We start from the raw sequence: 15977 nt of genomic DNA on the forward strand, positions 1-15977 counted from the left end.
AAAGATATGAAAACAGGATTTTATTAGAAATGCTGACAACTGCAATTGATATTTAATTTTAAGAGATGCAATATTCAGTACAAATTAAATGATGTGCATGCAAAATGAGAGAATTGACTTTAAATTTGTTATAGCAAACAGCATCCTAGCCAAATATGATAGTTGAGCTTGCTAACATTTGGTTTCAGTAGTCCTTGTGTATGTTGGAGAATATATGTTTGGTATTTATGTGACTCACATATAATATAGAATCCTGGCAAATGTTTAAGACATTATAGCGTTTTTCTCAAATTGGCTGGAGGCTGATAAGCTGTTGTATAGATGGGCGTTGTCTTTACATGTTACTGTTGGTTAATGTGATAATATTCCCCAGGCAAAATCGGTGGTAGACATGTTTTTTAATTGGTGTATTTATCATACTCAAATATTTATAGCTTGAAATTATTCTGTATTAATGTGTTTTGATATTTACATTTTGAACAAGACATTTTCAGATGTTCAGTGTAATCTTGGAATAAACATTTTGGACAGGTCAAAGCCACTGTGACCTAGATAAAAGTTGACCTCTGGATTCTCAGCCTAACATCCTGCCTGATATGTCAGGTACTAGTATCAAGTGATGGAGATTTGGTTGGTTTTGTCCAGTTTGATAGCTGTCTGTTGTTATCATGTTACCAATTAGGGAAGTGAGAGGTGGGAATATTGATGGATATATTTGTGTGAGAGTTTGACAGGGTTAATCAAACTAAGTTGGGAAAGTGTATTCATAAAAGATGAGAAACAAAGGCTATGTTAGACTGGCCCCGCTGTCTCTAGAATATTAAAACTATAAAACAAAGGAGCTTTATGATTTTTGGTCCCTAGGATATATCTTCATGATTCCTAAGTTTCAAACTAGGGGGAGATAATCTAGTATAAGAATTTAGCTGAGCAATTCTTGATAATAAATCTTCTGATGGCCAGTCTAAGAGTATGTATGTAGAGAAAGAAAGAGAGAGAGAAGAGGGTAGAGATACATAGCATGATGTATACTATAGAGAGAAAAAATGTAAACATTTCTTGAAGAATCAGATTATCAATTGTGTAGTTGAGGAAAGGAAGGCTATCTTAAATTGGATAGTGAGGATGGTATTGATACATATACAATGTACAGTAGAGTTCTGTAGTCATGGCAGGATGGTAGAGGTTAGATAGTCATGGCAAGATGGTAGAGGCTATATAGGTATATAGAGGGTAGATAGTCATGTTAGAGGGTAGATAGTCATGGCAGGATGGAAGAGGGTAGATAGTCATGGCAGGATGGTAGAGGTTAGATAGTCATGGCAGGATGGTAGAGGGTAGATAGTCATGTTAGAGCGTAGATAGTCATGGCAGGATGGTAAAGGGTAGATAGTCATGGCAGGATGGAAGAGGGTAGATAGTTATGGTAGAGGGTAGATGAGTCGTGGTAGAGGGTAGATAGTCATGGTAGAGGACAGATAGTCATGACAGGATGGTAGAGGGTAGATATTCATGGTAGAGGGTAGAAGGTAGATAGTCATGACAGGATGGTAGAGGGTAGATAGTCATGACAGGATGGTAGAGGGTAGATAGTCATGGCAGGATGGTAGAGGCTATATAGTCATGACAGGATGGTAGAGGCTATATAGTCATGGTAGAGGGTAGATAGTCATGGCAGGATGGTAGAGGTTAGATTGTCATGGCAGGATGGTAGAGGGTAGATAGTCATGGCATGATGGTAGAGGGTAGGTAGTCATGGCAGGATGGTAGAGGGTAGATAGTCATGGCAGGATGGTAGAGGGTAGATAGTCATGGTAGAGGGTAAATAGTCATGACAGGATAGTAGAGGTTAGATAGTCATGACAGAATGGTAGAGGGTAGATAGTCAAGGTAGAGGGTAGATAGTCATGGTAGAGGGTAGAAGGTAGATAGTCATGGTAGAGGGTAGAGGGTAGATAGTCATGACAGGATGGTAGAGGGTAGATAGTCATGACAGGATGGTAGAGGCTATATAGTCATGACAGGATGGTAGAGGCTATATAGTCCTTGGATGAGGGTAGATAGTCATGGCAGGATGGTAGAGGGTAGATTGTCATGGCAGGATGGTAGAGGGTAGATAGTCATGGCATGATGGTAGAGGGTAGGTAGTCATGGCAGGATGGTAGAGGGTAGATAGTCATGGCAGGATGGTAGAGGTAGATAGTCATGGTAGAGGGTAATAGTCCATGACAGGATAGTAGAGGTTAGATAGTCATGACAGAATGGTAGAGGGTAGATAGTCAAGGTAGAGGGTAGATAGTCATGGTAGAGGGTAGAAGGTAGATAGTCATGGTAGAGGGTAGAGGGTAGGTAGTCATGGCAGGATGGTAGAGGGTAGATAGTCATGGTAGAGGGTAAATAGTCATGACAGGATAGTAGAGGTTAGATAGTCATGACAGAATGGTAGAGGGTAGATAGTCAAGGTAGAGGGTAGATAGTCATGGTAGAGGGTAGAAGGTAGATAGTCATGGTAGAGGGTAGATAGTCATGACAGGATGGTAGAGGGTAGATAGTCATGACAGGATGGTAGAGGGTAGATAGTCATGGCAGGATGGTAGAGGGTAGATAGTCATGGCAGGATGGTAGAGGTTAGATAGTCATGGCAGGATGGTAGAGGGTAGATAGTCATGGCAGGATGGTAGAGGGTAGATAGTCATGACAGGATGGTAGAGGGTAGATAGTCATGGCAGGATGGTAGAGAGTTAAGATAGTCATGACAGGATAGTAGAGGTTAGATTGTCATGGTAGGATGGTAGAGAGTAGATGGTCATGGCAGGATGGTAGAGAGTAGATGGTCATGGCAGGATGGTAGAGGGTAGATAGTCATGACAGGATGGTAGAGGGTAGATAGTCACGACAGGATGGTAGAGGGTAGATAGTCATGACAGGATGGTAGAGGGTAGATAGTCATGGCAGGATGGTAGAGAGTAGATAGTCATGACAGGATGGTAGAGAGTAGGTAGTCATGACAGGATGGTAGAGGATAGATAGTCATGACAGGATGGTAGAGGGTAGATAGTCATGACAGGATGGTAGAGGATAGGTAGTCATGGCAGGATGGTAGAGGGTAGATAGTCATGACAGGATGGTAGAGGTTAGATAGTCATGGCAGGATGATAGAGGTTAGATAGTCATGGCAGGAGGGTAGAGAGTAGGTAGTCATGACAGGATGGTAGAGGGTAGATAGTCATGGCAGGATGGTAGAGGGTAGGAAGTCATGACAGGATTGTAGAGGTTATTAGATAGTCATGGTAGGATGGTAGAGAGTAGATGGTCATGGCAGGATGGTAGAGGGTAGATAGTCATGGCAGGATGGTAGAGGTTAGATAGTCATGGTAGGATAGTAGAGGGTAGAGAGTCAAGGCAGGATGGTAAAGGGTAGATAGTCATGGCAGGATGGTAGAGGGTAGATAGTCATGGTAGGATAGTAGAGGGTAGATAGTCATGGCAGGATGGTAGAGGTAGATAGTCATGGCAGGATGGTAGAGGGTAGATAGTCATGGCAGGATGGTAGAGGGTAGATAGTCATGGCAGGATGGTAGAGGGTAGGAAGTCATGGCAGGATGGTAGAGGATAGATAGTCATGGCAGGATGGTAGAGGTTAGATAGTCATGGCAGGATGGTAGAGGGTAGATAGTCATGGCAGGATGGTAGAGGGTAGATAGTCATGGCAGGATGGTAGAGGGTAGATAGTCATGGCAGGATGGTAGAGGGTAGATAGTCATGACAGGATGGTAGAGGGTAGATAGTCATGACAGGATGGTAGAGGGTAGATAGGTAGTCATAGTGGGATGGTAGAGGTAGATAGTCATGACAGGATGGTAGAGGTAAGGTAGTCTAGCAGGATGGTAGAGGGTAGGAAGTCATGACAGGATGGTAGAGGTTAGATAGTCATGACAGGATGGTAGAGGGTAGATAGTCATGACAGGATGGTAGAGGTTAGATAGTCATGGCAGGATGGTAGAGTAGGTAGTCATGGCAGGATGGTAGAGGGTAGATAGTCATGACAGGATGGTAGAGGTTAGATAGTCATGGCAGGATGGTAGAGGTAAGGTAGTCATGGCAGGATGGTAGAGGGTAGATAGTCATGGCAGGATGGTAGAGGGTAGATAGTCATGGCAGGATGGTAGAGGCTAGATGGTCATGGCAGGATGATAGAGGTTAGATAGTCATGACAGGATAGTAGAGGTTAGATAGTCATGGTAGGATGGTAGAGGTTAGATAGTCATGACAGGATGGTAGAGAGTAGATAGTCATGACAGGATGGTAGAGGGTAGGAAGTCATGACAGGATGGTAGAGGGTAGATAGTCATGACAGGATGGTAGAGAGTAGATAGTCATGGCAGGATGGTAGAGGTTAGATAGTCATGACAGGATGGTAGAGGTTAGATAGTCATGGTAGGATGGTAGAGGTTAGATAGTCATGACAGGATGGTAGAGAGTAGATAGTCATGACAGGATGGTAGAGGGTAGGAAGTCATGACAGGATGGTAGAGGTTAGATAGTCATGGTAGGATGGTAGAGGGTAGGTAGTCATGGCAGGATGATAGAGGTTAGATAGTCATGACAGGATGGTAGAGTAAGGTAGTCTAGCAGGATGGTAGAGGGTAGATAGTCATGACAGGATGGTAGAGGGTAGATAGTCATGGCAGGATGATAGAGGTTAGACAGTCATGGCAGGATGGTAGAGGTTAGATTGTCATGGCAGGATGGTAGAGAGTAGATGGTCATGGCAGGATGGTAGAGGGTAGATGGTCATGGCAGGATGGTAGAGGTTAGATAGTCATGGTAGAGGGTAGAGGGTAGATAGTCATGACAGGATGGTAGAGGGTAGGAAGTCATGGCAGGATGGTAGAGGGTAGGAAGTCATGGCAGGATGGTAGAGAGTAGATAGTCATGACAGGATGGTTGAGGCTAGATAGTCATGACAGGATGGTAGAGAGTAGATAGTCATGGAAGGATGGTAGAGGTTAGATAGTCATGACAGGATGGTAGAGGATAGGTAGTCATGGTAGAGGGTAGATAGTCATGGCAGGATGGTAGAGGTTAGATTGTCATGGCAGGATGGTAGAGGGTAGATAGTCATGGCATGATGGTAGAGGATAGATAGTCATGACAGGATGGTAGAGGTTAGATGGTCATGGCAGGATGGTAGAGGTTAGATGGTCATAGCAGGATGGTAGAGGGTAGGAAGTCATGACAGGATTGTAGAGGTTAGATAGTCATGGCAGGATGGTAGAGGGTAGATAGTCATGGCAGGATGGTAGAGGGTAGATAGTCATGACAGGATGGTAGAGGGTAGATAGTCATGGCAGGATGGTAGAGTAAGGTAGTCATGACAGGATGGTAGAGGATAGATAGTCATGACAGGATGGTAGAGGGTAGATAGTCATGACAGGATAGTAGAGGTTAGATAGTCATGGCAGGATAGTAGAGGCTAGATAGTCATGGTAGAGGGGATTTGCAGCATGCTGGCAGCATACGAGCAGCGTGCTGGCAGCATGCGCAGCCCATGCTGCCATCATGCTGCAAAGTTTTGCCCTAGTAATTATAAGGGGAGCAGCATGCTAGCAGCATGTTTCAAATATTTAAATTATGCTGCCAGTATGCTGCAGACCATGCTGCCAGTAGACAGTCATGGCAGGATGGTAGAGAAATGGGAAAAAAAAGGAGGACAGAAAATACATTGAGATGGGTTGGACACTAATATATAATTGTCCCTGAGACATGGGTGAGGATGTGTAGAGAAAGTGATAAAACAGGCTAGTTAACTCAGAACAGATAACTAATTAGAAACAGACAACTGTTTTTGATGGATCCACAGATTTCCTGATTTCAAGTCTTGCGTAGAAAGCAGAACATTCAGCTTAGGTTTTGTTGTTTTTGTGTGAATAGCCTTAAGTTACTTCTGCCATCTACCACCACACAGATGATGCTACTTCAAATTTTTTTATTCTGAAAGCTCAGTCATGTTTTAACTGTATTTTTTCAAATTTCAAATCACCTTCAGCTTTTTCTTTGATTCTTACTCCGTAAGACCAGAGACAGATATATTTCACCAATATTTTAACACTTTTTGTGGAAACAGTGTAATATATTACATGTATGCTAACAAAGAATCTATTCTTTACACTAGCTATATACTTTTAGTATATCATCAGCAAAAATCCAGCATTAAGAAAGCATTCCAAAACATAAACTCTGATTGCATTAAGTGTACCTGATACTTATGATATTTAACTGTAATTAAAACCTCCTGGGCAACTTTCCCCTGGGGTAACTTACTCAATGTCTATCCTGGTATTGTATGCACATGTACATACCTATAGATAGAAGATGATAGATGTGTTGATAAATCATTATCACAGGGATGTTTGTAGATAAATCACCATCATGTGGATGTTTGTAAGCTATACTGGTCTGATATTACCACATAGGAGTGATTAAATTACTTATTTATTCCACTCTTGTTGTCTTGGCTTCGCTTGGCTTTCACTTACATATCCATCAACATCTTTACGGCAGTATTCCTAGCTCTCTTACATGTTTTTTTTATCTTTTACTTTCTTCGTAGAAAGAATTTTCCACATAATTAGGGAGAATTCTTATTCATGTTTAAGAAAACTAATGAACGGACTTCAGAGAGATGGGTGTGTTATTCGTTAAAATGTTTTCGTTCTTGAGAGGATTGCATGACTATATAAAAACCTAGATGTGAGAACGAACTGCCAAAATATGAGCTACTTTCGAACGGGTAGGAACTTCATGTGTGGATCCTCTTGAATATGTTCTGCCTACCTAGAGTTTGTGTTGATTGTCTACTTTTCAAGGGACAATTCCGTTAACTTTAGAGTCTTGGGAACATAATGGAACAATGTGAATTCATGTAATGGATATATTTTCTTATAGAATCACAAGGTGTTGTGATTATAAGATTTGACGAATTCAAAATGTCTGGATGTTGATAAGTGCATGAATTTATAAATTAAAACAGTTGATATTCTGGTGGAATCCACATGAATGTTAGTTTTAGTGCAAAATAATTTCCATATCATCGTATGATGTGTCAGACTTGATTTCTGATGATTTTTAAAAACTTCCACTTTTACTCTGATGTTTAAACATTTGTGTTATATTTTAAGATAAGTTTTCTTCTGTCTTCCAACACCCTGCCTTTGGAAATGAGGAAAAAGGGCATTATCAGACAAACATTTTATGGTCTTTTTTCCATCTTAACAGCTATGTGATTTTGATAGAAAGTGACTTACAACAAATAACTGCACCTCACCCTATCAGCACCTGTGGGGGGCCTTCCTCAACAGGGGTCAACAAAGGTCATTGTGTCTTACTGCAGGCATAATTTGAAAACGATCTGTCTGTGTACTCCGCTGATAACTAGACAGATAAGTTTTCATGGTGGAGAGTTCCGAACTTCAGAACTGTGAGGAATGTTCGTGTAGTGAAAGTGATATCAGACTTAATCGTGGAAATATCTCAAATTATTGCTGTAATTTTTGGTCTATCAGGAGGAAATCTAAGTCGGCATTTGAAAAAAAAAGGTAATTTATGATACAATGATCATGTACCAGTAAAAACCTATCTATGCAATATATATCAAAGGGAGATAATCTGGTGTTCCTTTTGTTCAGTGTTGACATATATGATGACATTTCGCAATTCATTCTTCCTGGATTTATACAAAAAGCACAGTGAGTTTTTTGTGGAACTGAATTTTGTGGAACGTTTTTATTACAATGTATCAGCATTGATGATAATCCCGTGACACAGTTAGACCTATCATATCATCAGGACTACAAACAATGTATTATAATAACTACAGTCGCTATGGATCGTCAGATAGTCAGTTTCGTTTTGATGACTATGGACCACATCCTCAACTCAGACGAACTGATTCAACTCAGAGCAAGAAAAAAACATCAAAATCAAAGGTTTGTTTAAACTCTCGCTCAGGAATTGTATATTTGATTTAAACTTTGTGTACAGTATAAATCACATACATATGTCATGCTGAAACAATGAATTTTGTTGAAATTGATATTTTTTATATTATTTTGCTCCATGAAATGTTTTTGTGCTCCTTGCACCCAATCTGTCCCACACTCCCCCATATTGTCTGTCTGCTCCCCGTGAAGGGTTGTCATGGAATCTCCAGGGTTGCCTGCATGCTCCCCATGAAGGGTTGTCATGGAATCTCCAGGGTTGCCTGCTCCCCATGAAGGGTTGTCGTGGAATATCCAGGGTTGTCTGTCTGTATCCCCCATGAAGGGTTTGTCTGCTCCCAATGAAGGGTTGTCAAGGAATCTCCAGGGTTGTCTGCTACCCATGAAGGGTTGTCATGGAATCTCCAGGGTTGTCTGCTACCCATGAAGGGTTGTCATGGAATCTCCAGGGTTGTCTGTCTACTCCCCCATGAAGGGTTGTCATGGAATCTCCAGGGTTGTCTCTCTGTATCCCCCATGAAGGGTTGTCATGGAATCTCCAGGGTTGCCTGCTCCCCATGAAGGGTTGTCATGGAATCTCCAGGGTTGTCTCTCTGTACTCCCCATGAAGGGTTTTCATGGAATCTCAAGGGTTGTCTCTCTGTACTCCCCATGAAGGGTTGTCATGGAATCTCCAGGGTTGTCTCTCTGTACTCCCCCATGAAGGGTTGTCATGGAATCTCCAGGGTTGTCTCTCTGTACTCCCCCATGAAGGGTTGTCATGGAATCTCCAGGGTTGCCTGCTCCCCATGAAGGGTTGTCATGGAATCTCCAGGGTTGTCTGTCTACTCCCCCATGAAGGGTTGTCATGGAATCTCCAGGGTTGTCTCTCTGTATCCCCTATGAAGGGTTGTCATGGAATCTCCAGGGTTGTCTCTCTGTACTCCCCATGAAGGGTTTTCATGGAATCTCAAGGGTTGTCTCTCTGTACTCCCCATGAAGGGTTGTCATGGAATCTCCAGGGTTGTCTCTCTGTACTCCCCCATGAAGGGTTGTCATGGAATCTCCAGGGTTGTCTCTCTGTACTCCCCCATGAAGGGTTGTCATGGAATCTCCAGGGTTGCCTGCTCCCCATGAAGGGTTGTCGTGGAATCTCCAGGGTTGTCTGTCTGTACCCTCCTTGAAGGGTTGACATGGGTTGTCTGTCTGTGGGCAGAGAATTGTCTGATGTATATCAGTTTTCTTTCCAATGTGAGGATGGCGAAAAATATATGGTTTAAGGATTTATATTTAATTTCAACACTTTGTTTGCAATTTGGTCCCTAGTTAATGTTCCAAGTAATACTTAATTCACCATAGGAGACTTAATTAATTCAAGTAAAAGGCAATTATTTGATATGTTTTACATGTAGGTTAGATTCATACCTCCATTTTTGTCTCATATCCATTCATAAAAAATGTCCAAAATTAGGGAGTTTCCAAGGGGAAGTCGATTAAGCATGTTTGAATTTTCATTACTTGGAAAAGTACATTTATTTCCCTCCTTTTGACAAACATACGCCTTAATATACTTAGTTAAGATCTTGTTTCTTCTGGAAATATTTTATATTATATGTAATAATAAGTAAAATAAAGAAAGCTTACTCAAAATGTATGTCCATGTAGTCTTTTATATATGTCTGGCCTCTAAAACAGCTTAACCATGTGAAAACCAGTTTCATATTTTTGAAAATCATTGTTTAACATTTCATAAGTACATGTATTTAAACACAAATGTTTGTAAATCATTAGTTGTCTATTTCCACATTATATATCATGCCTGTTTTGATCTGTGATAATTATAATATATAAAAGTGTACTTTTATCTGAAATGAAACATAACTATATATTTCTCATTCATTTCCTGTTGATGTAAAATTTTAATATACAAATTGTACTCTATTACTTTCAAAAGCCGTAAATAAGGAAATGAGCACTTTGTAATATAAAGTGATTTCTAACTTATGATAGACAGCATGAATGTTGTGACATTATATTATATATTGTGAACACTGGCGGATGACTTAATACACATACCAAATATGGAGGTGGGTTGACGTTAGAATATCACAGAGATGCAATTGATGACTTTATTCATTTAGATTCTAAACTGAAAAAAGTCAGGTGCAATCAACTTTTGGACGGTGGAAATATATACATATGTCACTTTTGGTATTGTATGTTTCCAATTGATCATTATTACTTGATCATTGTTGAAGATGTACTGGAGCACATTGTCTATGTGGTAAGACAATGAGAACTTCTGCTTATCAAAGTTCCATTGCACTGATACCAGAGATATACTACTGTAATAAATATTGACACTAACCTAAAAAACACAGCTCATCGTGGAGCAGTCCATTGCATTTTGACAGACTAGGGGTAGAAGGTATATTAAAAAGTAAGCTGATATCTTTACTCCCAAATCTGATAATGGCAGATAGCATGCTGTTGGTCTGTGGGCAGATGTAATTGTAAGTTTTACTGTTTTTCTAAGATACTAATTAGGTATGTTCATGTTGCCATGGAGCATCGTCATGTTAGCAGCCATACACAGAAACCTAAGACCTACAAATAAACATTAGACTTACTCAAAACCTCTCAAAACTTACCTGCCAGTTTTTACTAGGAGGTTGCCTATGGCAATGCTGCTATCTTGCAATGTATTAAACAGATCTATTTACAGGTGTTCAACACATTAACAGAACCTAGCAACAGCGAAACCTTGTAAGAAAAGGGAAATCTTCTCAAGTTGATAGTTTCACCCAACACACTGAAGCTTGGTATTTATCCTGAATGATAGGATATATACTATATATGTTTTCAAATTTCATTAGAAAAAGCAGATTGCTATGTGAGAAACTTCATTTGGAATTTTCTCACTTTTTTTTCTCTGAGTTTCTCTCGCATTTTTTATGATAACAAATTCTAAATTACAATTTGGACCAATTCCATCTTGAAAGGCATATGGAAAGTATTTTGTAGGCTTCGAATGTAAGCAGCCATTTTGTTTGATACAGGAGGTGAATGCACTGGCACCTGGGAAATTCCATTAGATAACTTTTCAGGCTGGGGAGGTGAGTTGTTGGTGCGTTTACATCTGTATAGATTCAAAGGTGCCTTGTTCATTGCATATGAATTACATTCTAAGAATATTTTGTAATCCTTTGATATGTGCTATCTTTGGTTTGATTTTTGATCTGCTTTGAGAATATTTTGAAATGTCTTAATTGGAAAGTTTGATGGAAAGTTTATGTTTCCAGAGTGTTTGACCCTCAAACATTCTTCAGGTTTGTTCTTGTTTGTTTGAATGCACCGTGATTTCAGTTTCATTATTTCATTTTCTACAGGAAGGCCAAGTCTCAAAATCTTACTCCAAGTAAGAATATGATCTTCAGAACTGTTAAAGCACATTCCTAATGATTTTTTTAAAGTAATGTTACACATAGAATATACTGAGAAAGTCTCATAATGATTTATACGTGTACTCTCAAATCTGATGTTAATTAAGCCTCCATAATATTATAGCTGTATCCCTGTTAATCTGTATTTAAGCATTGAACTGCTTTCAGTTGGAAGTTATGGGCTGATGAATGCCAACTGGACAAAGGCAAATTTAATGAAGCGCGGCAGCGCTTCATGTTGAATTCACCTTTGTCCAGTTGGCATTCATCAGCCCATAACTTCCAACTAAAAGCAGTTCAATGCTTATATTTACATTTGACAATGATTTTTAAAGACTAGAATCTATATCCAGGAATTTTGCTCCGATGATGAATGAACAAATTATTATCGTCAAAGACGGAACAGCCTTTTCAACAGCAATCTTTCGTTATCGCCGACGTGACAATTATGACGTCACTATATTAATGGACTCACAACTTCCAAGTGAGCTTGGTAAAAGTTATATAGTGGGGCTGCAGTGTAAATGTAAATATTCAGTGATAAACCTATATTTAGCAACCACTTATGAGAAGAGATCACCTGTGTAAGGAGACATCCTGTATTAGGAGACCACCTGTATTAGGAGACCACCTGTATAAGGAGACCACCTGTATTAGGAGACTACTTGTATAAGGAGACCACCTGTATTAGGTGGTCACCTGTTTAAAGAGATCACATGTATTAATTAAATGACCACTTTTATTAGGAGACCACCTGTATTAGGAGACCACCTGTATTAGGAGACCACCTGTATTAGGAGACTACTTGTATAAGGAGACCACCTGTATTAGGTGATCACCTGTATAATGAGACCACCTGTATTAGGTGATCACCTGTCTAAGGTGATCACCTGCTTAAAGAGATCACCTCTATTAATTAAAGGACCACTTTTATTAGGAGACCACCTGAATTAGGAGACTACATGTATGTGCAATATTGTTCCCTGGATATTAGTATATATAAATAGAGGTTGGAATGTTTTTTATTTGAAGATTTCTAAGCCATTACTGTGTTAATGTGTAAGGTATGAAACTGACTTTATATAGGTGTGTAGTATTTAGATGTTATCAATAAGGGCTATAGAAGCTAAAATTATTTTCTTTTGAATTATGATTTACATAAAAAGGCATAAACAAAAGAGTATGAAATATTAATATAGATACCATAAATACAATATTGCTTTTCTCACACGACACTGGCAATCAGCTGACATTATAAAGATATGTATTACACTGACATTGGAACAAGCAACACACCAGCATTAATGGTAAGGGTATGGCATTCATGTCAAATATATACATGTCATATTTAGTATAACGGACAACGGTTTATGGTCAAGGTAACATACAAGGTTATACGAGTGCTGATTGATAAGTTGTGAGCCTCCTCTTGAAGGATTTGAATTTTGCCGAACATATTGTATTACTTTTCAACATAATCTCCTTCAGTATCTCTACACTTTTGCCAGCTGTGTTTAAGGGCATCAATGCCACTTTTATAGAACTCCTTTTCTTGGCTGTTCAGATAGTCATCTACTGAATGTTAGGGTTATAGGGCTAGGGTCATGGCATTGACAGACTCTTTCACCCTAACCTTAGCCGATTTTGTCCAATTTGCAAAAGTCGCTTGTCTTGTTTACTTTACAGTTCTACCTCTTTGATAAAAACTAACCAAATAAGACCAGTCCTTGGGTCAATGGCCCAATATAGTCAGAGAATAGTAGGACTTAAAAAGAACATCCTTAAATACCGCCTTCAATACGAGGCTTACAAATTATCAATCAGTCGTCACGATCGTACATGGCAGTGTCATATTGATCTATGAAGTTTTAATTTCATTTGCATACTTTTACTATAACTTAAGGTGTTGCAAGTTGATAACATGCATTTGTTACACTGTGTTTACAAATGTGTAATTACATTGCAAGTATGAAACTCGTAGGAAGTCTGAGTTCTTGTGTCTTGTTTGTAGTCCACTGTGAATGCAGGACCCTTTGGTAATGTTTATATTAATAACCTGTTGTTAAACTTTGACGTTTATAATATTTATATTTTCAGAGTCAGGCGAACAAAATGACATTGATAATATTTATATTTTCAGAGTCAGGCAATGCGAATTGTTCGAACGATTGGTCAGGCTTTCGAGGTTTGTCACAAGCTTACAATCCACCATGCTGCCCAAAACATTGATCCAGAACGCAGTAGCCATTTCTCAGAAGATTTAGAAGCAGGAGATTCCAAACTAGGTAAGTATTGTAGCCTGTATTCTGTTATCTCAAGGTATATATATCACAGAGATGTCAACTCCAGTGATTGTAGAGGTACAGGAGATGTTAAATCCAGTGTTTGTGTAGAGGTACAGGAGATGTTAACTCCAGTGTTTGTGTAGAGGTACAGGAGATGTTAACTCCAGTGTTTGTGTAGAGGTACAGGAGATGTTAACTCCAGTGTTTGTGTAGAGGTACAGGAGATGTTAACTCCAGTGTTTGTGTAGAGGTACAGGAGATGTTAACTCCAGTGTTTGTGTAGAGGTACAGGAGATGTTAACTCCAGTGTTTGTGTAGAGGTACAGGAGATGTTAACTCCAGTGTTTGTGTAGAGGTACAGGAGATGTTAACTCCAGTGATTGTAGAGGTACAGGAGATGTTAACTCCAGTGTTTGTGTAGAGGTACAGGAGATGTTAACTCCAGTGTTTGTGTAGAGGTACAGGAGATACTAACTCCAGTGTTTGTGTAGAGGTACAGGAGATGTTAACTCCAGTGTTTGTGTAGAGGTACAGGAGATGTTAACTCCAGTGTTTGTGTAGAGGTACAGGAGATGTTAACTCCAGTGTTTGTGTAGAGGTACAGGAGATGTCAACTCCAGTGTTTGTGTAGAGGTACAGGAGATGTTAACTCCAGTGTTTGTGTAGAGGTACGGAAGATGTTAACTCCAGTGTTTGTGTAGAGGTACAGGAGATGTTAACTCCAGTGTTTGTGTAGAGGTACAGGAGATGTTAACTCCAGTGTTTGTGTAGAGGTACAGGAGATGTTAACTCCAGTGTTTGTGTAGAGGTACAGGAGATGTTAACTCCAGTGTTTGTGTAGAGGTACAGGAGATGTTAACTCCAGTGTTTGTGTAGAGGTACAGGAGATACTAACTCCAGTGTTTGTGTAGAGGTACAGGAGATACTAACTCCAGTGTTTGTGTAGAGGTACAGAAGATACTAATTCCAGTGTTTGTGTAGAGGTACAGGAGATGTTAACTCCAGTGTTTGTGTAGAGGTACAGGAGATGTTAACTCCAGTGTTTGTGTAGAGGTACAGGAGATGTTAACTCCAGTGTTTGTGTAGAGGTACAGGAGATGTTAACTCCAGTGTTTGTGTAGAGGTACAGGAGATGTTAACTCCAGTGTTTGTGTAGAGGTACATGAGATACTAACTCCAGTGTTTGTGTAGAGGTACAGGAGATACTAACTCCAGTGTTTGTGTAGAGGTACAGAAGATACTAATTCCAGTGTTTGTGTAGAGGTACAGGAGATGTTAACTCCAGTGTTTGTGTAGAGGTACAGGAGATGTTAACTCCAGTGTTTGTGTAGAGGTACAGGAGATGTTAACTCCAGTGTTTGTGTAGAGGTACAGGAGATGTTAACTCCAGTGTTTGTGTAGAGGTACAGGAGATGTTAACTCCAGTGTTTGTGTAGAGGTACAGGAGATGTCAACTCCAGTGATTGTAGAGGTACAGGAGATGTTAACTCCAGTGTTTGTGTAGAGGTACGGGAGATGTTTACTCCAGTGTTTGTGTAGAGGTACAGGAGATGTTAACTCCAGTGTTTGTGTAGAGGTACAGGAGATGTTAACTCCAGTGTTTGTGTAGAGGTACAGGAGATGTTTACTCCAGTGTTTGTGTAGAGGTACAGGAGATGTTAACTCCAGTGTTTGTGTAGAGGTACAGGAGATGTTAACTCCAGACTAGAGGTGCCAGCGATAAAAAATTTACTCGCAAATATGTCTTATTTTCATTATGGTGATTCTTGAGATACAACCCATTATCTGAAATTCTACAAGTGAATATTTGATCGCCAAGTTTGTGGAATTTTGGAATGATGCCAAATTAAGTTAAATCTTTAAAAACAATTTTGTGTTTAGGATCCAAAAGAGTATTTGCATGCAAAGTATTTTGGAAAAAATGAAATATTTTGAAATGAAAACAGACAATCTAATTAAAGTTAGATGTAAGCCTAGTGGAATCTGATAAAGGTGTTATGATACAGGTATCTGATTTCTCTACAGACTGTTAAATCAATTGGCTATTGGAAAGTTAATTAATTCCACATTTGCTTTTATCAAATAAGGCCTTCCTGAAAGAAACACAAATTCAGTTTCAACATAGTTTTAATTTGTATGTAGTTTGTGAAGGAAGATTAACAACAGAGTTTGAAACTTCAATATTTGGTATCCATGTAAATCATTATTAGCATTTTGCATTTTGTGGACTTTTTTTTTGGCACCAAAACCCACTTTTGGGGTAAGTTTTG

General features: G+C 39.5%; 1 protein-coding gene across 1 annotated transcript in view; it reads left to right on the top strand.

The window, feature by feature from the left end:
* The window catches only part of LOC117342297 (carboxyl-terminal PDZ ligand of neuronal nitric oxide synthase protein-like), a 121951-nt gene that overhangs the window by 82738 nt on the left and 23236 nt on the right, over window positions 1–15977 (top strand). Inside the window, exon 6 of the mRNA XM_033904398.1 lies at window positions 13563–13707. Within this exon, the coding sequence (XP_033760289.1) occupies window positions 13563–13707 (145 nt within the window). The remainder of the gene's footprint in view (window positions 1–13562; window positions 13708–15977) is intronic.

This window comes from Pecten maximus, chromosome 2 (assembly GCF_902652985.1).
Source record: "Pecten maximus chromosome 2, xPecMax1.1, whole genome shotgun sequence".
Lineage (NCBI taxonomy): Eukaryota > Metazoa > Mollusca > Bivalvia > Pectinida > Pectinidae > Pecten > Pecten maximus.